The 27,187-nt window shown below is 35.6% G+C and overlaps 2 protein-coding genes across 2 annotated transcripts in view; one reads left to right on the top strand and one right to left on the bottom strand.

Moving 5' to 3' along the window:
- Positions 1–7,067, bottom strand: part of LOC135698851 (G-protein coupled receptor dmsr-1) — a 93,447-nt gene extending 86,380 nt beyond the window's left edge. The window contains exon 1 of the mRNA XM_065219001.1: positions 7,024–7,067. The gene's annotated coding sequence lies outside the window, so the exon portion shown is untranslated. The remainder of the gene's footprint in view (positions 1–7,023) is intronic.
- A 7,997-nt stretch (positions 7,068–15,064) lies between these two features.
- LOC135697983 (probable chitinase 10) lies at positions 15,065–22,363 on the top strand. The gene is made up of 7 exons (XM_065217856.1): positions 15,065–15,153; positions 15,226–15,384; positions 15,446–15,540; positions 15,647–15,772; positions 15,871–15,998; positions 21,550–21,658; positions 21,847–22,363. Exons 1-7 carry the CDS (start codon positions 15,093–15,095, stop codon positions 22,294–22,296), a joined length of 1,128 nt encoding a protein of 375 aa, XP_065073928.1. The 5' UTR covers positions 15,065–15,092; the 3' UTR covers positions 22,297–22,363.
- The last annotated feature ends 4,824 nt before the right edge of the window (positions 22,364–27,187 follow it).

Here is a 27,187-nt window from a genome sequence, read left to right as displayed (position 1 = left end):
GAGCCAACTCTATTTCAGCCATATCCTTGTTTTTGTATAATTTTCTAAAAATTGAAGTTTGGACACACAATTAAACACACAAAAATCATCGATTCACAAATCGCCTCGTTATTCAACAATGCTCCATGCAATCATTGATTTTATACATGAAAAAGGTTGAACATAGCCACTTCACCTAAAAAACACATAAAAACTATTAATATGGACTCAAACTATTGAAACGAAAACAGGTCTTTTCGTGCAACTCACTTTTTTTTACATATTTCTGATTCTTCTCTTAACTCAAGTAGGTGTCGCTACCGTACAACAACATCCCCGTATTCTAAAGATATTTTATTTTGGTGCAACAATTAGTTTTTCTCAAAAAAACAAAACAGTTTAGTTATGCTTAACCAATTATATTACTATATAAACTCACTTATATTTTTCTCACTGAGAAGATGAATAATCCTTCATTATGTGAAATTAATTTATTAAAATTATTTAATAGCTTTATAAATGTTCTTATTTCTTAGACTTCAGTAATTCACTTCAACGAAACATGCAGTACACGACAATTTTAGAGGGAAGCCCTAAGAACTTTATAGAAGTACTCATCACTTCAAGAAGTTCCATAGATATTAATGAAGTTCAGAGAAGATCATTGGGAGAACTTCAAAATTATTTAAGAACCTTGCGTCAGTTTATTTCAACAATATATAGTTTTAAAAAAATCTTAAAAGTTAAGAGCAATTTGAAGGGTTTATTGAGAATCCTCCAGCATGTTATCTTAACTCAAAGCCTTAAGAGAAGATCATAAGTTTTCAGAAAGTTTTAAAGAACTTCAGGTAAATTTTGAAAATTTTAAAGATTTTCCTCAAATTTCAGAGAAGTCCTAAAAACTAATGAATTTTACAGAATTTTAAAGAAGCTTAAAAGTTTCATAGAAGATCCTAGAACATCAGAGAAAATTTAAGAATTTCAGACAACTTTATATATTGAGAGAATTTCTCCCAGCTTCTAAAAAAATTAAACAACTTTTAGAATCTGCCAGCATTTCGAAGAAGTCTAAACTTTTTTTTTAATCCTTTGGAATTTTTTTATAATTTCAATAATATTCAAAGCATATAAAAAAGTTCCCTGAATCTCAAAGAATTCCAAAGAACAAAATATTTATAGACCAAACTAACTAAAGAGAGGGTTATAGTTTTTCATTAAATATCGCAGAACATCAAGGAAGTTTGAGGAACTTGGTAGAATATGTCAGAAGTTCAAAAAGCTCTTTGAGCTTCAGAGAAGTTTATTGATTTTAAGGACGAAGGGGTAGCGGGTCTTGAATTATTAAAAAAAAATTACGCTAGAGGAATGCTCCTTTAGAAAATGTGAGGATTCAGGAAAAGTTCATAGAACTTTAAATTATTTTCCAGAACTTCAGTTTCCTTGCACATCAATTTTGTTTTTCGGATTGAAGTTCTAGTTCAATTAGTCCAAATACTTAATATAAGAACACCAAGCTTCTCCAAAGCTGCTAAAATCAAAAGAAGCTCCCAGAATTGTAGAGAATACGAAAAATCTCACAAGAATATCCCAGCATTTTAGAGAAGTTCTCAAAACGTCATAGTACCTTCAAGTACTTCAAAGGATTTTCCAGCATATACCAGGTTCAAAATAATGCACAATATATCTAGCATAAAACAAAATTTACAACACCGGTGTTGTGGTTTTTTTATAGTTCTAAATAAACCGAAACCAGGATTTAGGACTACGTTGAAGAAGCCCGTAGAAATGATGGAATCGAAAACAACCAAAAATACACTAACGAAAAACCAAAAGCAACATTTCGAACGCGGCAATTTCCGGGACACTTGATAATGTGGGACGTTTTGCAGGACATTTGGTAATGCGGGACAGGAAGGCGAATCCGGGACGTCTTGTCACTTTAGCGTATTCCTTACGAGGCAAGGAAAAAGTGCGCCGAACACCTCAAGCCGATGCAATGCAAAAGCGCAGTTTTACGACCATTTCCGCCATTTGGAAAGCTACCGAAAAAGTAGTTTAGTTGGGTGAGAAATGCACAATAAAAAAACGCACTAGGTGGGGTTATGTTTTATGAAATTTCTCTTGTCGTTGTTTTCACTGCGGAATTTTATTTTATTAACGAATAAAAGAAAGCGGATACCTCATTGTTCGGTGGTATGTTTGGGCGAATTTTTCGCCAGAAAGAGTAAGAATAACATTAATCTCACTCATCTTCATATGCTAGAACTCTTTACTCCTTGTGTGAATCATTCGTATTCATTCACTCCACAGAAAATCCCCATAAGGATCTGTCAACCTGTGCGCCATATTTCGTAGGCCCGAATAGAAGTGAACTTCAGTCAACATTTAACCTGTCAAAGCGAAAAGAATTGACCGATATTCCTAAACAGAGCTATACATAGGTGCACTGAAAAAGATTTTATGGTTGAAATTTTTTTTTTCAAGAAATATATTTTGCGTTCTTTATTGAGCGCCTCCTTCGCTTTTAAAAAAAGTGACTTTAGTGACTTTTTGACGAAAATAGAGACTTTGAAGTGACCACCTTAAAAAAAGTGACAAAGTCACTAAAAAGTGACCCGCTATCAGCCCTGTATATCAGGGTTGAGCGGTTGTCATCGTACAGTTCCCCCCAGCCTGTACCGTGGGAGTTAAAATCTCATAAGATCAACCGAGGCTCAGATAAAGCTACGCAGATATCAGAGAAACCTTGGCGAGAAATCGCAGTTCTTGGAGGAAGATATACACACCAAATTTTAAAATCCTGTTCCAGCAAATTGAATCGCTGAATCGCGTCCAGCAAAACCAACTTTAACTGAAATATGAAATATTTTGCTGAACGTACCAGTAAACTGCATTAAACGTCAAAATCAGGCCAAAATCCATCATTCTCTCCTTCACGGTTTATGATTATTTTTATGTTCAAGAAATGTTCGACTAACAACTCCTTGAACTCCTACAAAATATCATGGAAATTATATAAAAAGAGCATTTGCCATGAAGTAAGTATACTAAACTACCTTAGCAATCTGAATTAAGTGAAAAAACTTTCGTTTTTCTCTGAAATTTAAAGCTTTCTTCATTCGTAAACTTACCCAGGTGTTTCCTTAATAAAGAAACAACAACAATAATAACGCACCCAGGATTGCCCATCATAGCTTCTTGAAGACATGATTTTTTAAGAAGTGCAGTTACATGGAAATGTAATCAAATATTAATTCCAACAATAAGATGCCTCTTTCTTAAAAAAAAAAAACAAATTTGCTGCTCTTCCAGCAAAATGATTGATCTTCCGTTTTGCTGGATAATCAGTAAAGTGCTGTCAATTTGGCATTTAACGAAATTGCTGGTCGTCCAGCAAAAATATTTTGCTGGATGGATTGCTGAACTTTCAGCTCGGAAAAATCCAGCAAAATATTGCTGGTTTCCAGCGATAAAAAAATAGTGTGTACTGAGGCTTTTACCTCGAATATTTACCTGACATGCGACAACTTCAATGCCTGTCACGGAAGGCAGATCGATTCTATAAAAGGAATGGAGCTTATTAATCCCGAGAAGCACCCCTCCATACGAATCTGCTCGATCAAGGCGAATAATGTTAAAATCGTGGAAACGGAGATCGGTGTCTGAAGAAAGCCATGTTTCACAAAGAGCAAATGCATCACAAAGTGAGTTGTGAAGTAAAAATTTGAATGTGTCAAGTTTCGGTATAAGACTTCTACAGTTCCACTGAAGAACAGAGATCATATCCCCGACCTCATTCGGAAAATTATCCATCAAAGGATATGATCGACGCAAGGAAGGACCACCTAGAAGCTAGTTGCTTCAAAAGAGTTTTCACAAATGGAAGCACTAAATTAATAATGTTCCTAGTTGAGTCAGAGACGTTGAATATATTGAAGATACTCTCCACAATTCCAGAAAACGTGAACATGGCATCATGTTCTTGCTGGTTATTCAGCTGTTTTTCTGGCTGAAAAACTGGGATATCTGGGGTTTTAGATGATCCCGGAAGTGGCGGAAAGTCTTTGTTAAAATTACAAACTTTAAATCCCGGTGGTGGGGGTTTTGCTACATTTCCGCTACCTCTTAAATTTGTCAAGGTAGGTTGAGAGTCCGTACGAGAGGCCTTACGAGGTTTTTGGGTGACGTTTGTTTTGGACTGCTTCCTCGTGTTGCTGTTAAAGACAAAATGACTACTCTCACCAACCTCTGAGTCAGAGCCCTGATCATCATCTGGCAGGAGGTGGAATGTGTTGTTGCTTTTTGGGATGGTTTGGGAAGATCAAGCGGTCGTTTTCAAAATTTCTGCTAACGAGCGCTTAGAGCGAGGCCGACTCAAAATCATCAGCGGCGGCGCGGCGCACAGGCTAGGATCACCCACCCTTACAACATAAGTGTAAAAAATGTAGAGTTCATTTCCAGTGATGTGCTCAAAGAGTTAATGAATACTCACGCGATGTTCTCATAGTATCAAACTCATACACCTTCATCCATTGTCATAATTTAGATGTACTGTACAACTGTAGAATAAGAACGAACCCTCGAACGACAAATAACTAAAGCGGTAAAAGTACGACTGAAACCAGAAAACTGAAAATAGTTGTTGCAATCGAGCAAAGCAGTGCATTTTGACAGTTCACTTGGAACCACTTTTGGCAGACATCCATACTTTTATTGTTGGGCTTTATAAATAACCTTTTTTTAACTCTTTATTTGTTCCAAATTCAAAATAAATTACATTTCATTTTAACCTAGGTGCTCCAGTTACTACAGTAACTTACCAGCCTTAATTGTCATGATATATATCTAAGTGTTTTTACATTGTTCCTGCCTTGGAAATTCAGTATTCTAAACAGGTTTTTTAAACCTGCATGTCAGTATAACAATTGAAATCTTAAAACTAAAAACTAAAACTAAATCTTATCTAAGTATAAAGGGAATTAATCGTTGCAATTGAGGATTGCAACGATTTTTGCCTGAAGTTATTAATTATTTTGTTGGACATTTGTTCTAAAGTCCCAACATTCGAAATTCTATGTACCTCGGTAGTGCTGTACCAAGGAGGCAACTTCAAAATCATCTTCAGAACTTTGTTCTGAATCCTTTGAAGTGCTTTTTTCCTGGTAGTGCAACAACTAGACCATATTGGCACAGCGTAAAGCATGGCCGGTCTAAAAACTTGTTTAAATATAAGAAGTTTATTCGTCAGGCAAAGTTTGGATTTCCTGTTTATTGGATACAAACATTTTATATATTTGTTACATTTGGCTTGAATGCCCTCAATGTGATCTTTAAAAGTTAATTTTTCGTCAAGTATTAATCCAAGATATTTCACTTGGTTTGACCAGGAAATTGGAACTCCGTTCATAGTGACTATGTGACTACTACTAGGTTTCAAAAAGGAAGCTCTAGGCTTATGTGGAAATATTATAAGTTGAGTTTTGGAAGCGTTGGGAGATATCTTCCATTTTTGTAAATAAGAACAGAAAATATATAAACTTTTCTGCGGTCTGCTGCAAATAACACGAAGCCTTCTTCCTGTTTAAATGTTATACAATATAGGCTCAAGAATGCTACCCTGAGGAACTCCTGCTCTAACAGGTAGTCGATTAGATTTGGAATTTTGATAATTTACCTGCAGAGTTCTGTCAGTTAAATAATTTTGAACTCATTTCATAATATAAAGTGGAAAATTAAACTTTTTCAATTTAGCAATCATACAATACAATGTTACAATAATGTGACGACCCACGAGAAAATTTTGGATTAATAAGATCATTCAAATTAATTGTCCAAAGACATAATTTAAATTTTAAATTTGCATAATTTCAGAAAATTATACAAGTTTTTTTTTGGGTACTGTGACATACAAAAAGGGAGGAGTTATCATTTGTGACGCCATGTGACAGAGTCCTAGGGAGTGGCTAAAATTGATGGACGTGATATTTGTATCGCCCCACAAAGAATCGAATGAGAAACTCGAGAACAAGCGTATCCTAATGGAGGAGATAGTGGCTTTTTCACGCTTTTTCAACCATTTGTCGGTTGGATAGTTTTTGTCAAGGTGATGCTATCCAGAAGCTTGGGCTCTGATGCCACTTCGCACTTTTCAGGGGACAATTATCTGCTAACGGAAAACATACTACAGCAAAACTGCTTCCCCATGGTTGCAGCGACGCATGCCTGAATGTAATGCCTGAAATCGCAAGTGTCCGATTAACTCTATAGAAAACTCGAAGTGGCAATGCAAGTTCCTTATGATTTGTGGACGCAAGATCGTATTACCTTAAAACTTTTCTAAACTGAGTACACGCTATTTTAAAACTACCCAGACAACCTACCCAAAAATGGACCAATTATGTTGGAAGTTAAGTTGACAAATGAACAGCATTCATCGGATTCATGATTCTACCCAAATTTGAGATACTTTAAAAACCGTGTGCTCATGGAAAACTTGATCCTGTTTGCTCAGCAGGTACAAACGATGACGAAACATGAGTTTTTGTCTATAAAGTCTAATGGCATCAAGAAAATTTAAAAGTTGAATCAATATAATTTGCACTCGGACACCACTGTCACTGTCGATCAACGATCACTGCAGCAGAATAAAACAACTCTATGAGCTAAACTAAATGTGCTGCATTTGGTATCTAATACCTATTCATATTTTTTTTTTTATTAAATTTTGTTTTACAACCGGATTACAGTCCCGTAAGGAACGGGATTTACGGCATTACGGGACGAGGTCGATAGTGTGTAGCTGTGTGAATTCAGGAATGAGTGTGCATGAGCAGGATTTACAGCGGTTTGAGACAAAAGTACTAGAAGATTGGTCTCTTCTCGAGAACTAACGCAAATAACGGCTCTGCTCATGTTTGCAGAAACAGCTTCAACTCCGCTTTCGACACGAAAAAACACTGCACCAGCAGAAGCTTCACCTTTTTTCGGACCAAGTGATATCCCCACTATACAAAAATATTCACAATTTTGAACTAATCAACTTACTTGAAATCCCAAACGGCACTGATTTGACGATCGCAGTTGAAATTATTTAAGAAACCTTAAAAAAAATTTACATAGAGCAAACCTTTTACCACATAAAAACTCGTGTGTTTCACAAAATCTATTCTGACACTCGCAAACCAAAAACAAAACATTGATGTTGTCTGCCACTGTCAATAGTCCATTCTATATGCGCGTGTATTGATGGTTTGAAAGTGAGGATAACAATAACAAACCAACATTTTTAGCTGGCGTGAAGGTGAAGATAACAAACTTCGCGCTTGACAATGGAATTACGCAAATGTGCGTGTAATTAACGTCAGAAAGGTTAATGCGGCTGGTAGGATTGGGCGATCGTTCCAAAAGTATCATGCATGTATAAAAGTATACACTGAGGCAAATATACCAAATAGTTTCATAAGGCTCGACTTATGACAAGCCGGCGCCGGTGTTGTGGTAAACTTGACTGCTTTAATTCTCACTCCCAATGGGTGTGGGTTCAATCCCAGCCGAGGTCGGTGGGATTTTTCTAAGGCATAAACATCTCTGGTCACGTCTTCCTTCGGAAGGGAATGTGTGTTTGAATGGGTGCGATATCCTACGCAGGTTGCTGCACATTCGATTACCGTCAATGGATGACAATCGATGTCCGTCGGTGATTGGCACTAGATTGCGGAACAGAGACCGACGTTAAAATAAAGGAATGAAGAAGAAGAAGAAGACTTATGAAAAAATATATAAATTTCATAAGCGTGTCTTATAACTGATTTTCGGGTAACATGAGTTATAGTACGTTCAGACTACAGAGTTATAACATGTTATAGCGCTATCTTGATTGTTGTTTCTGTGTTGCAATTATTTGACAACCGTTATAACATGTTATAACTCTCCAGTCTGTACAGCGTTTTAGCTCTTATACACGGAGAACAAATTATAGCAGACGCAATTATTTTTCCGGTCAAAATAACTATATTGTTCAATTGTTTTAGAGATAACCCGAAACTATAGTTGATTTGACTATATATAGAGGGCAACAATTTAAGTCCATAGTTGGCTCCTCGGTTAGCTCAACTATGTTTTTCAGTAGATGAACAAACATCAAACTTCAAAATACAACTATGCTTTAGTTGATTCAAGAAAACTATTGTTAGGAAAGCAAAATTTTACAATGTTTATTAAACAAACTGCTCTTCATTATCGACATATTATGGAAGTTTGTGTTGCTTCTTTATCGACCTCAAAAACACAAATGCAAAATCATAAAAAAGTGAACAAGAAGATTCAACTTAGATTTGAACCGTGTTCATCTGCGTGAGAGCCAGCTATCTTATCGCCTATTCTACGCATCACAAGTTAAAGGTATGTGGATTTATGATGATCACTTGAAATCAAATTAAATAAATTAATTACATTTGACGGTTGTTATAATTCATCAAAGTTATAGTTGAATTGAGTATAAGATGAACAGTTGAATCTATTAGGTAGATATGATTGAGTTGACGGTCAAATTCATGTTCGAATAACTATAGGTTTCTTTCAAACAACAATATTTTTCCATGTGAAAGTAACTATTAGGATTGCTATCTTAACTTAACGAATTTGTTCTCCGTATACGCCTTTAACCATTTCATTTTCCCAAGCGACGAGTGGTCAACACACACGTTGGCAAAATAACGTAGGAATTCCATAAGAAAAAGTATGATTTAAATTCAATTAACCCTGGTGCGTAGGGGGCGACCCCGGTGTAGTGTTTAACATCCATACCTCTCACGCCAAAGTCACGAGTTCAAATCTCACCCCCGGACAAGTCGCGAATGACCCAAGAGTCCTGATGAATGTGGGCGTCTTAGTGGAACCAAGAGTGTTAAAGTGACTATAATAATAAAAAAAAAACCCTGTTGCGGTCTTCATGAAGGCTGCACATTGTAGTCGAAATAATTATTTGTCATGGATACCAAAATTAATTAAGAGGATTTAAATGGAAGATAACTTTTTTGCTGTTTTATTTTAAGTAAATTAAAGATTTTGTTCCGTTTCCCTTGCATTTTCCCATACAACATTTAACATTTTGCTGCAAACCCAGAGCACAACCAAAACCATTCAAATGTTGCATAGTTCTTTTCTTGATTTGTTTTCCGTCGATCTTGTTTTCCGTGCTGAGCACCACTGCTACCGACGCCAGGAAGACAGCTCCCACACCTGGACCCTACCTATCGACCCATCAACTCATGAACCGGGGACCAACGGCTTTATCAAAGATGTTATGTCTCAGAACATCCGGCGGCGCCGACTGGGATTGAACCCAGGCCTGCTGGGGTGAGAGGTAATCACGCTTACCACTACACCACCGGCACCGCTAATGTTGCATAGTTGTCGAGGACCTCAATACAGATTAAAAGAGCAGTGCAAGGGGTTGTTAAGTTCACCCACCCTAATGCACAATCAATAAGATATTTTATGAATTATCATTTATTTTATAAAAAATCTTCTACATATACATATGCAACGGGTCAACCGAGATTACTGTTTGTCCTGTTAATTTGAACTTCTGTGCAAATTTTCAGCAAAATCGGTGATGATTTAGAGGTGCTTCAAGTTAATTTTATGTTTTTAAGGTAATTTACGGCTTATAATATTTGTATCTCGAGACTGAAACAACAAAAACTGCTGTTACAGCAAAGCTTAATGTGTTGTCTACCAAGTTTGTGACCAAAGGTTGACTATTTAAAGTGGTTTTATTGAAGTTTGACTTAGTTTCATGCTCGAAGATATCTTAAATAAGTGAAGAATTTTAAAGTATTTGTTCTACGAACTTGTGTAGTGTAGTCTACGGCATAATGTTCCTCATACTGTTCTAGAAATTTCGTTTTATACATATTTTTCGTGTAGATTCCATAGATTGAGAGATAAAAATCAGAAAAGAGGCCGTTATAGCTAAAATTCACAAGACAACAGGGCCAATAAAAGTTTCAATTAGATTGACAGAACATAGTTGCATTGCTTTTCAATGACGACCGATGACGCATATGTTTTGCACAATGTCCTGAACATCTTCATTAGTCTATAAATCTCACATGCTGACAATGTATCTCATTTCTCGTAATCCAAGATGGTTCTTTTCAAAATAAAATTTGGCTTCGTTTCTCGCAACTCGAATTTGATTGCACTTTTCCGTGCAAAATTTGATTACGCTTCTCGTAATCCAAATTCAGTTACGTTTTTCGTGGCAAAAATATTAAAAATAGTAGTTTTTTGTTTTGTTTGGTGCTAAGTAGTGGTCGTCTACCCAGGACTATCCACGAAAACAGCACGAATATGGTTCATATTGCGTCAAGTGTCCGAGGCACCTGAAATTGACCTCGAGTAATTTGCGAATTTCCTGAGATACAGCATTTTGAAGCAAATAATGCTTAACATTATAAGAAAAGAAAAAACATTTTCCTCGCCTGCTATTTAAATTTATGTAAAGGGTATTGTTCAAAATTGCAAAAAAAAATGTATGCAACTTATTGCAAAGCTCGATTTTTTCAGCACTCGTCTTAGTTCGTGCTGGAAAAATTTAGTTGCTGCAATAATTAAAAATAACAATAAATAAAATCTTTCAAGAAAGTGATTTTTTGCGGCATTTTCCAAAGCAGATGGAATCCTTCTTCAGACTTATTCTATTGAATTCTCAGCTGCTCGATGAATCTAGAAATATATATTTTTGGTACAGTGTTGATGCCTCTATAACTACACCTCTAGTTATTGTATCTAAAACGCAAAAACACATAAACTACCTTTAATCGCATATCAGTCAGATATTGATTTTTGTCAATTTTGAGATTACAACGACGTGCACTAACAATTTGCACAAGATTTTATATTATGTATGAATGGTACGAACTCAGATGCATTATACAAATCAATTGTCCAAAAAAAAATTCAAATTTTTTGAATTGTTATATGTTTCGTTTACCAATAAACTTGAAAACTTAATTGTTCCATTTTATCATCATAAAATAATTATCAATACTAGAATTTTTAAAATATTTACGTGGGAGTTGCAGTTTGAAACTTCGACAGCCATATGGGACTATGGATACGGTTAAAGCAAGTAAACGCAGCACAGTTGTGTACTATTTTCAATCATTAAATTATAATGCTGTACAGTGGATCAATATGAATTTCTTTACAACAATTCAGTTCACCGAACCTTATAAGTATTTGAAACCGATTTTAGGATGAATTAACTGAAACCGTCTTTCTTATTATATTGGCTTTATTACGTCCCTTGTGAAATTTTGCTTTCAATCAACTTAGTGTTCTAGATGCACTACCACAGTTGTTAATCGAGAGTTTTCTAATCCGATTACCATTTTTGTTTTAAAATAATTGTGTGGCAGTGACTGTACTCATACTCTATGCCCACACTGAACCAATATGACATATTCCTGTTATGTGAAAGTGTAATAAATTTGCGCTATAAGATAATCCAATGAAAATGATATGATTGAAAATGTGTCAGGTAAATTCTATATGAATATCTGATACATTTGCAATGCTGATAATTTGGTAACTTTTATATGATCGTCATATGATAAATGAAAATAAGTCAAATTATAATAATTAACTGAAATGGATTTTTAAACCCATATGCATAAGCTTTACTTTTCACCACAATATCCCAAGTAACACATAAAACATCTTTTTGAAAAATATTTAGAACGGCTTGTTATATAAATGTATTATAAGTGATGCAGAAAACATCCCACGTTATATATGAGGTTTATAGATGTTAAATTTTTTTATCATACTTCCTAGATTCAACATTTTCCAAAACAGTTTTCTTTTGCTTTTATCTTTAAATGTTATTTAAACGTGCATCTTACTGTTTTAATACCACTATAAAACTTGTCGTATAAAAAATTAATCTTAGTTGAATTTATAAAGTTCTTGAAGAGATTCTGAACTTTCCAGATTGACGTAAACATTGACGGCGCCATTGAGCCGGACTGTCTCTTCACGCAGTGATTGACAGTTTCTTATGAGGTATTCGAAGGTTTGTTATAAAGAAAGTTGAAAACACTTGTTTATTACATCTCATAAATTAATATAACTGAAAATGTGCAGGTTGTCTTATAAGGAGTTGAAAATACTTTAAAATAACACTCTGGCAATTAGATGTACGCTTTGCTGCTAACAAAACATCTTTATGACGGATTGAAAGCGTGTTGAACGAGAATATAATTTTCATGCCATTGGCAAGAACATGATAGATACTTATAACAAACCTGTCATCAAGCGGAGTTGGTCTAGTTAGGAAGTAGTAAGTCTACCACGCCAAGGACCAGTGATCGAATCCCATGCTCAAGTTCTTTTTTGATGTTTTTTTTTTGCCGCCGGTTTTTATGATGTTTCCAAAACATGTTAAAAGACCAGTATTTAGTTGTATAAGCTCCGCGACTTGCGCTTTTTAGGTTATATAAATGTATATGTAGACGTATATTACAGTATTATTAATTCTTTACGTAAGTCATTAAAATGTATTTTCAACTTCTTTATGACAAGCCGTGTTGCTTGGGATAATATATGTGTCATAAATTAATCGAAGTAAAGTTTATGTGGAAATAACATGTATCATTGTTGTTAGCTATATTTTGTTCGACTTATCATTTCAATGAGTGTACGATAACATCGTTGAAAATTGTTTCAATAATTTATGAAGAACAATCATGTAAGATGTATTTTATTGGGAGCGATAATTATCCCAGAAAACCATGCCAAAACAAATGTTTCCTGTTGAATTTCTTAAAAGGCAAATCTATATGACTATATAGGGGCCTCCCTTAGCTCAGTCGGTAAAGGTGCAGCTACAAAGCAAGACCATGCTGGAGGTGGCTGGGTTCAATTCCCGGTCCGGTCTAGGAATTTTTCGGGTTGGAAAATTTCTCGACTTCCCTGGGCATAGAAGTATGATTGGACTTTGCCACACAATTATACCAATGCAAAAATGGTACCGGCATCGAAAGCTATCAATTAATAACCGTGGAAGTGCATCTAGAACACTAAGTTGAGAGCACGCAATAAGCTAATATGCCATACGTAATAAGCTTGAAATACGAGGAAGAAGAAGATATGACTATATAATCATTGGGATTGATCTGTTAACAATCTTTAAACGTAAAAAATCAAAGGAAGCTATTACAATGAGATATACATGTTTTTCTATACTGCAAAGTTAAATTACTGTCCAATAGTTTCTACATGTCGATTTACACGCGAAATATCAACAAACGTAACAAATCGTTAAAAGCCACTTCAATAAAATAAACATAATTATCTTATAAGAAGTATCTTTTAGTGAGCAATATTCATCATGAAAACAGTTATATTTTACTGACTTTTCTCATAGTGCAAACTAATATGATTTTCCATTTGTTTCTAGATGTCTGTTCCCACCCATTACATATCACTAGTTTTTTACCATGAAATAAATCAAACAATATTCATATACACACTTAGTTTTTTCTACCGAGGTCGGCTGTGCAAATCTCGGCAAAAATAAGTATCACTGAGATCTCAGCAAAAGTGACATTTGATTGCTGAGTCTCGGATAATGCTTAGCTGAATCTCAGCAAACAAATGAAATGTTTGCTGAGATCTCAGTAACACTTTTTTTACCGAGATTTGCACAGCCGAGCTCGGTAAAAAAAACTAAGTGTGTACATCTTATACCCCGTTCACATTACAGCGTATATCACGTGATATACGCTGTCTTGCAATGAGCACTCATACATAGGATTTCCAGTGAAAACTAGATGTATGAGTGCTCATTGCAAGATAGCGTATATCACGTGATATGCGCTGTAATGTGAACGAGGTATTATTTGTCGCTAACCACGCTCGAAGCAAAGTATTATCAAGTACTACGTATGTGAAATTACGATAGAAATCATTCCATATCGCAGTCATAGTTTTTAAGTGATAATCCAATGGAATCTATCAATCATCACATAGAATGAATATATCTATGTTATACCCCGTTCACATTACAGCCTATATCACGTAATATAGGCTGTCTTGCAATGAGCACTCATACATAGGATTTCCAGTGAAAACTAGATGTATGAGTGCTCATTGCAAGACAGCGTATATCACGTGATATATGCTGTAATGTGAACGGGGTATTATAAGATAGATCCAATAAACGGTACATGTCGATTTGTTTCAGTGCAGGGATGATAAGAAATGTTCCAAGCCAAAAAATTGTGCCGGGTTTTTGAATTGCGGATCGCCCAGTAATCATCACAGAAATAATTTGCATTACCGAACTGTCCGTAAAGTCAATCTGTCAAAAATAACTGTTCATTCAGTAATTGGTTCAAGTTGCGTATACTGCACACTTAAACAGAGATAGTAGATGGAAAAAAGACCTCACAAACTAACCGTTGATTGGAGATAGGCATTATGGATCAAAACGATGGAAGTAAATATGAAATAAAAATGCCAATCATTCTAAAGTCTGGGAAGTGATTCAATTTACATTGAAAAATTTAAATAAAAACTTCTTGTCATGTTTTACATTTATCTTCCAAAACTCTATATAACAGCAACTATAATTTGAACTTATATTGTTTAATCTATCTTATACGTAAAAAAAAGTCTGTGAAACGCGATGGTGCTATCAAACCAGATATTTAAATCAAATTTCATAAATGTTTTTAGATGGAATATGATGCATTTTTGGTTTTATGGTGCGTCGTCCTCATGTGTTTTATGTAATTGTAAGAAGTCAATATTAACAATGCTATTAATAAACAAAATCCTATTATGGTGAAAGATATTGATGACACATGTTTGCTGAATAGTTTATTTATAATATACTGGAAAAGATTCAATTAGGTTTCACGAAGAAAAATTGTTTGCCTGATGCAACTGAATCAACACCTCCGAAAAATATCTTTCTGTTCAAATATTCATGGTCTGTCTGTTTCCGATGAATATTAGGTTCATCAGTATTGTTCGAAGAGTTGTAAACATCACACCGTATTGCTTCGTTGAGTAAATATCCATTCACTGGAAAAAGCAACATGAAACGATTCGTATCGCTTCTGATCGCCTTCTATTTTCTTTATCATGCCTCAGCTCAAAGTAATCTTATCGATTATGTTGTTAATAGGAAACAGAACATTGAAATTTGTGAATTTTTGTGCTCGATTTCAGATATTGCTTGTTATTACGATAGTCATGCGGCCAGCTATGCAAGTCCGTTACTTCCAGATGCATTGATTGCCGCAAATTGTACCCATTACATCTACATTGGGATTGGATTAACTGTAAAAGGAGAAATTCGCTTCTTAAACGAAAGTTTTGATACGGCTAGTAAGGCTCTCAGGAATGATGCAGACAATTTCCGATTAATCTGAAACATTTTCCATTTCAGGTGGTTTCTTATTTTTCCAATACCTGCGCACTCCCGCAACGAAACTATTGATCCTGCTTGGGGGAATCTATGAAAGCAGTGCTACATTTTCAACGGTAACATAGCAAATATTTTTAATAATCCCCCCTAAGCATCATCGAAAGAAAGAGCGAAAAATCCCTTTTCTATAAAACATCATTTTCTGTTGCTCGTTTTGCATAGGCCGTTGCGAGCTACTCGGACACCCTTATCAATAACATAGCCCTGTTCCTGACCCGTTATAACTTTGATGGCATCGACATTGACTGGCGCTACCCGGGAAGTCAGGGCGGACAACCAATTGACAAGGTAATAATGTTATTTTTATAATGCCTTTCTAGAAATTGGTCAACCGCATCATACGTTAGTTTCATATAGGGATCTGAAAACATCAGTCTTTTTTGCAGGTCAATTTCCAAAAATTTATCACTCGACTTCGGGCTAGGCTCAATATGATAAACAAGCTGTTAGTGGTATCCGTTTCACCGAACAAGAGTGTGTTCGAGAAAGCCTACGATAGCATCACGCTGAGTTTGTGAGTAGTTTTCGATCATCTATTTTCGTACATTTTACCACTACCATATCTGGCATATCTTAATAGTTCATAATACTTTATAACCGTCAACTAGTACTGGTGATATAACCGGGTGTCTGCTGACCTAGAAACAGGGAATTCACAGGGAATTTTAATATTCTTGAATATTTAGATCTCATCATGGTATAGAGAATTTTCAAATTCTCTTACTAAGAATGTTTTTAAGCATGCAATGCATTTTACAATGCAAACCTTTAATTTTCATTATTATTTTCATTGCTGAACAACATAGATTTGACGCAATTTTCAGACGAAAATTTCAGCAAAAAATAACAATAACAAACTCAGAGATTTGAAATGGTATTTTTTTTTATTTTCTGTTTCTGTAATATACATATTTTCCACAAATTTAAAACTTGAAGAACTGTTTCAATGTCTGGGTTAAAAGAAATTATTCTTCAATATATTTCCAAGAGCCTGGAGTTTAATCCACTGCACATTTTAAAAGCTCTTGGAATTTGATTATAAGGGATCTGCAATCTGCTTTTAAGATAGCTCTGAGGAGTTCTAGATTTCAAGTGAAACCGTGATAATTTTGAGTATAATTTCAAGAAAATCCTGAATTGCATTCAAGGTGTATTTTAATAAAAGGTCATTGAAATGACTGAGGATTATTCAATGATAATTCTGAGCAGAACTTCTGGGATTCCCAATGAAAAAAAAAATCAAGAGCAAGCTGAGAATACTTTAAAACAAATTATGGGAAAAAATTAATCCGGAGCATATGTAATTCCTTGGACATTTTAGGAGGGTGGGGTATCCTTAATGGAAGACTACAATTAAATATGGGAATAACTCCAAGATATCTTCAAAGGAATTGGGAAAAGAATTCCAGGAGAGTTTGCTAAATTTATTTTGATGCGAAACCGAAGGAATTTGTGGGGATAACTATAAATCAATTCGTAGCAACCTTTAAATGTGAGTAAAGAGTGTCCCTCATCAAATTCCATCACGGAAAAAATGCTGCTGAAAATTACCTAGTTGACCGCTCCTTTCAAACTTTTAGACAGTAAAATATAACTCATTAATAAGCTTTTGGCATATTTATTTCATTCTACTTCAATACTATAACCGTACGCTCGCACCTTACGCTTAACTCCACTCATTAGGTTCTGTACAACATCCTGGCTGCAGCTTCTTCTGTACGGAAACCCACTTTTTCTTCAAGTCTTCCTCATATTTGATCTCCTTGGGATGCTTCCGTAGTGCCTGCTTCACAATAGCTCAGTATTTTTCGATGGGCCTTAATTCCGGTGCGTTGAGGAGGAGGGGGGGGGGTTCCTGTCCTTGGGTATGAAAGTGACCCTGTTGGCTTCGTACCACTCCAGGACAACATTTGAATAGTGGCACGAAGCTAGATCCGGCCACCCATGGGTAATTTTCTACAGTTTTTTTTCCGTGATGCAATTTGATGTGATACACCCTTTAGAATAACAAGGAAAGGAGTGAGTTTCAAAGATAATTATGAAATTAATGCAGGGACAATTCTGAGAATTATTCCAAGTTGTTTCTTACTGAGAAGAATTTAAAGGAAAAATCTAGGAAGAACTTGTGTTCAGAGGATATTTCCAACGTTTTGAGTAATATTTCAAACGAATTCTGAGAAGTATTCTAACGATTATGGTAAATCTTGTATGCAATCAGCTCGCCTTAAATCTTTAAAATACCAACTAATTTTTCGTGTATTGATTTATCAGGTTAAAGGTTGATTAAAACGTTACGATGTGTTATTGGTCTATGAAATTGGCCTTATTCAGGGCATTTAAAGATGTACCATCTTCAATTAAGCACAAACAGTTTAACGATTAAAAACTTTAACGAGCTCTGATAATCACAACACCTTGGATTGAAACGTTGGTGATGATAAAACTGAAACCACCACTTTTTCATGAAGAATGCAAATGCGAAACAACAATATTGATTCTTCAAGATCTTTAAGCTGCCCCAAAAGTATTCGGTGCTTTCCTGAAGTTGGGAGTTGGGTACGCGGGTACCCTGTCGCGCACATAACGGTTAATATTCATGAAAATTTGACTGAAGATTGCATGTTTTGTGAGCTTTCTTGTGAACAATATTTGAAAAGTATTGAATTTATTCTCTGAACATCAACGAAGTTCTCTAGCTTCCCTGAATTTCTCAGGATTTTTAGAAAATTCCTCAAATTTTCCTGCCTTTGCCTTGAAGTTATTTGATCTATGCTTATGTTCTCGCCATTTCAATGAAGTTTTTAAAATTTCCTAAAAGCTCATGGAACTTCCCTTAAAATCTTTTTACTTCCCTGATCTTCTCAGGACTGGTCTGAAGTATTCATTGCTTTATGAAGTTTCCCAATAGATCAGGAAGTTCTTGGAACTTTTCTTGCGTTCGAGCATCTCTGAGGCTCTTCAAACTTCATAAAGTTTTCCTCATGGTCTTTGCACTTCTCTGAAGTTTTCTTTACTTCCATGAAGCTTTCAGGGTATATAGAACTTCTTAAAAGATTCCTTGAAGCTGCTGAAAGCACCTTGAAGTTCTTGCCTTTTGAGCACTTTAAAATTTTCAGAACTATTACTATCCCGTCAAATTATTTTTTGTGGACCACCTGAAACTCCCTAATCTTTCCTGAAGTTCTTGCAACACCCCTGAAGTTCGTGAAACTTCCCTGTAGTTCTCACTACTCTTCCAATGACGTTTCAGGAAATACCCTGAAATGAATGTAGCTGCCATAAAGATCTCTAAACTTCCCATCATTTTCTGCATTTCCGTAAATTTGTTGGGACTGCTGTGAAGTCGAGTGAAGTTTCCGTAATTTTTTTAAAGTTTTCAGAACTCCTCGGATGTCAATCTGTTCTATCTTTAATTTTTGGAACTGAATTTAAAGGAAACTTCCCTTAAATCTTAAACTCATCTGAAGTTTTGATAACGTTTGTGAAGTTAATTGAATTGACCTGAGGTTATTGAAGTTTTCAAAATTGCTCCAAGGATCTTGCTTCGAACTTTTCTATGTTTTTTTTTTCTAGACTTCGTGAACTTCTTTGAACTTAAGCTCCTTCTATTTTCCCGACTCAATAAGAGATTTTTATTAATTCGATTGTATTTTTTTTTTTCGAGGACGCTTAATGGCAACCCTATTTAAATTGTTATGGTTATTTTGCTTAACGACTCACAAGAGTACACAGTAATGGATGGTCATCCAAAAATTCCCTAATGCATTTTGATACACAGCTTTTATAGAAGAAGCGCATGTAGATCGATATTTCTGCACCCAGTTAGTTTAATAAAAAAAAAAACAAATCGATTACCCTCGGAGTAACCAGCATGACAGGCCTACCTACTATATACAATCCTTTGCCAAGATGGAGGGTTCCTGAAGCCACCACCATTAATGGTGTCAGCACTGTAGCCTACAGTTTTATCAACAATCAATACGAAACTAACGGTTTTAAATTGGCTCACTACTTGACTAGCCTGTTGGTCCCAAGCAAACGATTAACGCACCCCATTCTAGTCGAAATTCTAGTACTACGCAATGTTTGTTTTGATTCGCTATGAAAGTTTGACAGATAAAATAAGGGGTTATTGGTTTTTCCTAAAGAGCCTGAATTTATAAAGAGACGACATGTCAAAATTGGAACAATCGATTGTCTGTCAAAGTCATAGGAAAAGTCATTCCAATCGTGCAGAAGACCTGTCAAATGGATAAGATGTCGCCTCTTTATAAGTTCAGGCTCTTTAGTTTTTCCTATGTTTCGAGGGGTGAATCGATTTGCTTGGGACCGAAGAGAGTACCAGAGCTGAGCCAAAAAGTTGAGCACGTTATTTCGGGACCTTCTGGTCTTAGAGTGACCTCTATCGTTTATGCTATGTTTCATTGACGACACGTATGCGTTAAAAAATCTTATGTGTATAATCATTAATAAACTTGAATTTTTTCTTGATTAGCTTGCATAATTTAGAAATTAATATAATATATTTAATTCCTACATGTACGTGCTTGTTGAACATTTATCACGATTATTTTGCCACGCAACAAACAAATCTATATGGACGGAGCATGATTTGTCAATGTTTGCATCAGCTGTCTTAGATTGGCAGATAATCGAGCCAAAAAACCCTGGGGGGGGGGGACGTGCTGTCAAATCAGCCTACTGATCATTCTTGTATGAAACTGGTTCCAAACGTAAACAAATGCTGTAGGTTTCTTATGGCTTGTTTACGTTTGGAACCAGTTATCCCAGTTATGCGAGGTAGGCGACGATTGTTCGTATCTGAAAGCCACCTCCCCCCCCTTGAAAGAACCAACTACTTCAAGCAAAATTTTGGTGGATGACGTTTGTGCCACCGGAGTGACTATATACCTAATGCACAGCAAAGAAGGGGAAGTTCAAACAAATCGGTGAATCAAAAAGTGGTACATTTATCTGCTTAATAAGCGATGCGTTGTTTAAGCATTCTACACGGGCATTCTTTGCGCACTACCTAGATTAACTGCATGCAAAAGATGTCTTCTACTGCTAGGTGCGCTAGTGTTCGGCAATGAAACGTGGAGCCACATTCTGATCATAAGTTCCACTTCTGTTCTGTGCCTAATGCGTTGCTTGTCGCAAAACCTTACACACTCCCTCTCCCGTTAGCCCAATTCAAAAGCATATGAACGATGAGATCAACTCAAAATTGAGTTGAATTCGACTCAATTTGGCAAAAAGTGAATTTGCTCACAAGTGAGTAAAATTTCCGAGCATTTCCAGGAAAAACTTCTCGATTATGAGAAAAATCGAGAGAAGTTTCGCTCAGTCTATTAGTAAAATGTTCATCAATTTTTCTCATATTCGAGAAGTTTTTCCTGGAAAAGCTCGAAAATTTTACCACTTGTGATTGCTCATTCTTTTTTTGCCAAATTGAGTCGATTTCAAATCAATTTTGAGTCGATCTCATATTGAATTGGACGTTTCGGAAAATTCGTGGAATGCTATTATGGCTAATTATCACACTCCACTGCGCAAGCAAACGACCAGTATCAGTGTCATCTATTTTGCACATTTTCTTATCACTTGAAAGCATTTAATGATAAACAATAATGCTTTGGACCAGAAAAATGTCACGAAGATGAAGTTATTATTAAGCTGCTTTCCCGCTATAGTGCGGTACTTTTAGTCTGGTTGCTTTCCAGATAATATGTATGGTCACGGTGTCTCTGGAAGAAAAGCTTATTTTTATCGGTATCGCTGAAACACCCACCAAACGAAATCTTCTATCGGAGGGTCTAGAACCATTTATATTTATATCGTATTTTTCAGTGCAAATCACATTTAAACATTAACTCTCTCGACCATTGAAGACCAAAAAATAAAAATTACGGATTTTGATACTAGCCTCAAACGAAAGAGGGACACCTAAGATTTCGTTTGGTGGGTCTTCCGGTGATACTTTTTTTTATTTCTAATAATTGTATTCTACCAGAGACACCGTGGGTATGTATGTATGCTGAATTATCTTACTTTTTGTCTCACAGGTACGCCGATATGATCAACGTGTATGCATTCAATTTCACCGATGAAGCGGAAAACAGGACGCACAACTTGGCTCCAATGTACTCCGACTTTACAAGCCCAACAAGCGTGGTAAGTTTGCGTTGGCGGTTGTTCTGTATTCTAATTTAGTTGTCGAATTGAGCTCAATTCAATTCCGATTTTCTGAATTCTTTAAAGATAACATCACATCAGCGGTTCCAAATCACTCAGTAGTCCAAGGTACTTTTAAGAAATTTAAAATATTCGTTTCTTTTCTGTTTCGACTGATAATTTTCCAGAACTCATCAATCTTTGATTGGATGTCGACCAAGGTGCGTAAAGGCAAAATCAACATTGTAGTGGCTACGTACGCCCGCACGTACACGTTAGCGAGGGCAACTCGCACCACCGTTGGATCGCCGATTAGTGGACCAGGAATTGCCGGTTCGAACACCCAACAGGCGGGCTATTTAGCACAGTATGAGCTCTGTGATCTTAAAAGCGATTACATCAGCGTTACCAATGAAACCACCCAGACCGTTTACTTCACCAAGGACTTGAGCTGGATTAGTGCGGAAACGGCCGACACGCTGGTTCAAAAGTACGTTTTCGTGCTCGACAACGCTTTGGGTGGGGCAGCCATCTATTCGCTCGATTGGGACGATTGGAAGAACGCCTCAGGAATGGGCTCATTTGTGGCTGCTGCTCTGGCACAAGAGTATTTCTACTCCGGTACGAACGTGGCTTGAATTTATTGATTTCACTTGTAAACTTTAAACCATTTTGTAGGCACATGGTTCATGATTCTTTGCATATGTGGGTTTAGATACTTTTTAATGCTACTAAGCGGTAAATATATATGTTGCACGTTGCTTAAATATTGGCTTTATATGGACGAGAAATGACAAATGTATCACAATCTGTCTTCTTTTATGACGATTAGCAAGTCTGTGGTTGGTTTATTGGGTGAGCATTTAAATTTGATAAACATCATCTGTACGTCGCTAATGAATTGGCTTCCGACATGTCTTGTGGTTCTGAAAAAAGAACTGTCAACAGTGCCAACTATAACAACAACAAAAATGGTTTAATCGTGACTTACGTAATAGTCGAAAATAAGGTCAGAATTAGGTTCAGAAGTTGGAAGTCAGACTTGTGTGTGGTGCCACAATATATCATCCATATGTGGTTAGCATTTCTATAATGAAAGCAAGATGTGTAAGAATACCAGCTATCTCAAAAAAGTAATACAATTGAAAAATAAATCCTTCTTTCTTATAACGTTTTGTAAATAATTCAATCCAATATGGTTAAGATTTATATTCCTTTATACTTACTTTATACCTATAAGCACTTTACCTCTCTTTTTTGAACGAAACATGGAATGTTTCTATCAAAGATGACTTTTTAATATATTTGCCTTTCCATACGTACCATTGGATTGGAGTTACAAATTGATGAGATATTATTTAAAATCTAACACTGCTTCTTGATTCCAATTCCGTCAAACGAGTTTCAATTCCGTATGAACACGTTTAAACGTCATTGGTTTCTCTTCAGCATATGGATTCAGGCAAAAATAAAATGGACTCGCTAGAGCCACTTCTTTTCTATTTTAGAAGAATGGATGTAAATATTCAAATTATGCGTTTTTATTGAGCTTGAATTATGTAACATTTGAACTAAACTACCGTACATAAATTATGATTGATTCTTTCACGTCGAAATCATTGATATATGTATGTGATGTGTCTGCTCGATGTGACGGAAATTATAAGATAAATTTCAATTAAAGCAATGCGTCATAGCATGAATTTTGGGAAATTTAATATTTAACACAGAAAAAGATTAAGAAATTTTAAATATGGAGAAATCTTTATTTTTAGGATTAGTTACCAGAAAACACTGACAATCTAGAACATTTAAATAAGCTGAAGCCTGATAGGCAAAAATCCAAGAGCTTTCCATCAAAAATGCAATTGGACAGTAGATTGGGCAATACACCTAGTCAGATTAGTTACTTATTTCCTGACTTCTTTCAGGACGTTATTACAATTCACGGTGAGAATGAGCGAGATTATCAATATTTTTCGTATCTCCCCGAGCCAATGAAGAACATCGCACTTGATAATATAACTCTCAAAGACGTGATTTTCAAACCTTGGATGCTTCAAAAGGTGCTGGACCGGATAGTTTACCACCTATTTTTTTAAATTCACTTTCGAAGGAGCTAGCAAAACTTTTATTCTGGCTGTTTAATATATCCTTGGAGTGTATTTTCTACGATTTGGAAGGAATCATTTTTAATTGCAATTTTTAAAAGTGGTAAAACGTCTGATATACAAAAAGTACCGTGGAGTTGCTATATTAATTCCTAAATTATTCGAATCCATCATAAATGACAATGTATTCTTACATATTAGGACGGTAATTATTAGCAAAAAGCACGGATTTGTTAAAGGACGATCTACAGCTACCAACTTGATACATTTTGTGTCAAATGGTTTAAAATCAATGGATATAGGAAATTATGAAGAAACGCGATATACTGATTTTACTAAAGCATTTGACAGAGTGGATATACCACTCTTGCTTTTAAAGCTATCTAAATTAGGCTCCAACCCTAGGCTACTGAAATGGATCGAGTCGTACTTATCACGGCGGACGCAAAAGGTAAGATTTGAAGGATATCGGTCCACCATAGTTATTGTAACATCTGGTGTGCCACAAGGTTCACATCTTGGTCCATAACTGTTTATTGTATTTGTCAGCGATATAGAACATATTTTGAAATTTATTCATGTTTCTTTATATGCTGATAACATAAAACTTTTCATGGAGATATCTAAAGCACCTGATCTTCAAATATTTAAACACGAAATTGAAGTTTTTCCACATGGCGTAAGAAAAATTTGTTAGAACTAAATGTTAATAAATGTAACTCAGTTGGAGGCGAACCAACCTCAGGCTGAAAGCCTCCTTAATAAAGATAAATCAATCAATCAAATGTAACTCTATATCGTTCACAAGAAAGCACGCTGTAATACACGAAACAATTACTCTTGGCAAGAAAACAATCCTAAGACCCTATCAAGTCAGATTTTTTTTCCTCTGTTCGGGACCTAACACTACTGCGACCAGTAAATTGATCTATTGTAGTATATCCCGTTTCCTTAGTTTAGTGCATGTCGTATTACTCCATCACTATTGAGAAATGATGAAGTATTTGATTTTTTTTTACAGTTGCCACTCTTGCATTTATCACAAGGATCGGACTCTAATTGAAAGGTCCCGCTATTTATACCCTTCGGAGTGTTGAAACACCCTCCAAAGCCACGCCCCTTTGTCAGTCAAAATTGGATTCCTTAGCAACAAAATTAAGGCATGACACCGAAAATGACCATGCATCTGAACCATAGTCTTAACCATTTCAAACTAGGGAACAACGAACGGAAGATTAGGAATCACATAGATGAAGACAACTAACTCATTTTTTCCTTGTTTCAAGATCATCCTCGGTAGACAAAGCCAAGTCTTGTCACTATCAACAAGGCATAAAAAGTAACAAGGACTAAGATGTGTTCCTTGGATTACTGAAAAATCCTGTTCCCCTAGTTTGAAGTAGTCAGGACTAGGAATCGGTGGTAGATCTTTAAAGATGGTCGTGAGAAGTCTATAGCAAGTGATGACCAAATATTTAAAATCCATGCAACTAACCGGTCAAACGCTGGTTGGAATTACTCATTGTAGAAAATAGATTTTACATTCAAGTTATAAGTATTCGGGACCTGTAGGAGGTCTAACATTTCGAGATGTGAGCCTAAAAGCTAAGCCACAACAAATATTTTACGGTTTAAAAGCTAAAAAGATCAGAAATGGAAAGCAATAATGATATAATCTTCTTCTCTTTTTGTCATGAAAACTATCTTCGCAATAAATATAGTTCACTAGAAGGAAACGACCAAATTGTTGGCAAGCTGCTTCACGAAGCAACGCCGAAGATGATACACGTGTTGTTAATGGGAATTGTTTGTTATGTATTTTCTCGATTCCGATCAAGCTATGTCCGCAACCATGTATATTACATCAAAGCAGGCAAGCAATATATCATTATCCTTCTACAACTCCGACCAAGCTATATTACAGAGAGAGTTTATCGTGACAGAAGTAGAAAGCGTTTTGTCTTTATCGTAGATTGCTTTATGTGTTTGGATCTGCTGATCGAAAGTGAATTTTACTATATATTTTCAAGTTGATTGTCCACCAGCCAGTGCTGTCAGAAACAGTACAAAGCACCAAATAGAGAAACACCAAATATACTATAATAACACCATAGAGAACAGACGTTGAGGCTAGGACTAAATTTCTGTAAAAACTAGTGCAAGATTCCTATTCGACATAAGCGCCACCAACGCCGACTTCCCCACTTAAAAACCCTCTTTGACAACATGATGGCACTGGCGTTGCATAACGATACTAGCGCCAAATTGGTCGAAAGTGGAAAATTTATAGAGGAAATCAGGAGATGCTAACGCTATCCAACGGCGACGTTCTTTACACACGTTTCTGGTGGAAGTTGGACGTCTGTTCTCTGTGATAACACTCTTTCGCTGGTTAACCGAATTTTAGTGATGAAAGCGCCTTTGTGCCTAAAAAGGCTACCAATGTATTTGTTTATCTTCACGAGGGGCAAACAAAATAAAGATTTGTAAATGTACATATGTGTTTCAGCATATTATTTTATTTAATGATACCAATGACACGTCAGTGAAGTTTTCATGTAATATAGTATATGTAATTAATGAAAATAATTTGATTTTAATTTTTGAAATAAAAGCTTTAAACGCGCCCCTCGATTTTAATCGGATGATTGTCGCAGATCTTTTTTAATGCAAGATGGTGCGTGAGGCAAGTTTTTAGGGTCACCATTGCAATATATGGGAAACATATGAATGGATTATATTGTTTACATGATATACTTGGAAACACTATTATTTGGACAAGAGAAATAGATTTTTATGGCTAGGATAACTAACAACTCCTCCCATTTAATTCCTCTCATTTAATTTTAGTATTTCGACTACAATGTGCAGTCTTCATCAGTGTCATTCCCACTAAAGAACTTATCAAAATCTAACCCCCTCAACTCCCTAGGTAACAATGTCAAGATCATGGATATAAAAATGAAACTACAATGTGCAGAATCAGAATCTACCTAACTAAAAAACCAAAGATTTAAGTAAGCTAAAGAAATAAAATCTATGCAAATCTCTAATAAGGAAAATTCCCAAAGGCTTGGTAGCCATCATAATAAAGTAATGAAATTGGGTTGTTAGTGGAATACTTTAAATAAAACAGCAAAAAATGTTATCTTCCATTTAATAAGTTCTTTAGTGGGAATGACACTGCTGAAGACTACACGTTGTAGTCGAAATACGTATCTGTCATGGATACTAAAATTAATTAGGTTTAATTAAATAGAAGATAACATGTGTTGCTTGTTTATTTAAAACATTCTACTAACAACCCAATATCATTAATTTCTAACAACTCCTCCCATGTCCCATGAACAAGATTTTGATCCATAAACAAAAAAAAATCTACAGTAGTTTTCTTGTTTTGGCATTAACATTGCAATAA

The sequence above is a fragment of the Ochlerotatus camptorhynchus genome, unplaced genomic scaffold, assembly GCF_037179485.1.
Source record: "Ochlerotatus camptorhynchus isolate MF236.1 unplaced genomic scaffold, CSIRO-AGI_Acam_v1.1 ptg000008l, whole genome shotgun sequence".
Lineage (NCBI taxonomy): Eukaryota > Metazoa > Arthropoda > Insecta > Diptera > Culicidae > Ochlerotatus > Ochlerotatus camptorhynchus.
Note: the sequence above shows the minus strand (reverse complement) of the source record. Positions and strands in the feature narration are given on the sequence as shown.

Bases quoted from the DNA above. Each gene is read 5' to 3' on its own strand.
- LOC135697983 (XM_065217856.1), top strand. From the start codon at position 15,093: ATGAAACGATTCGTATCGCTTCTGATCGCCTTCTATTTTCTTTATCAT. The intron at 15,385-15,445 runs GTAAGGCTCTCA...TTTCCATTTCAG, and splicing joins CGAAAGTTTTGATACGGCTA to GTGGTTTCTTATTTTTCCAA. The intron at 15,541-15,646 runs GTAACATAGCAA...CGTTTTGCATAG, and splicing joins GCAGTGCTACATTTTCAACG to GCCGTTGCGAGCTACTCGGA.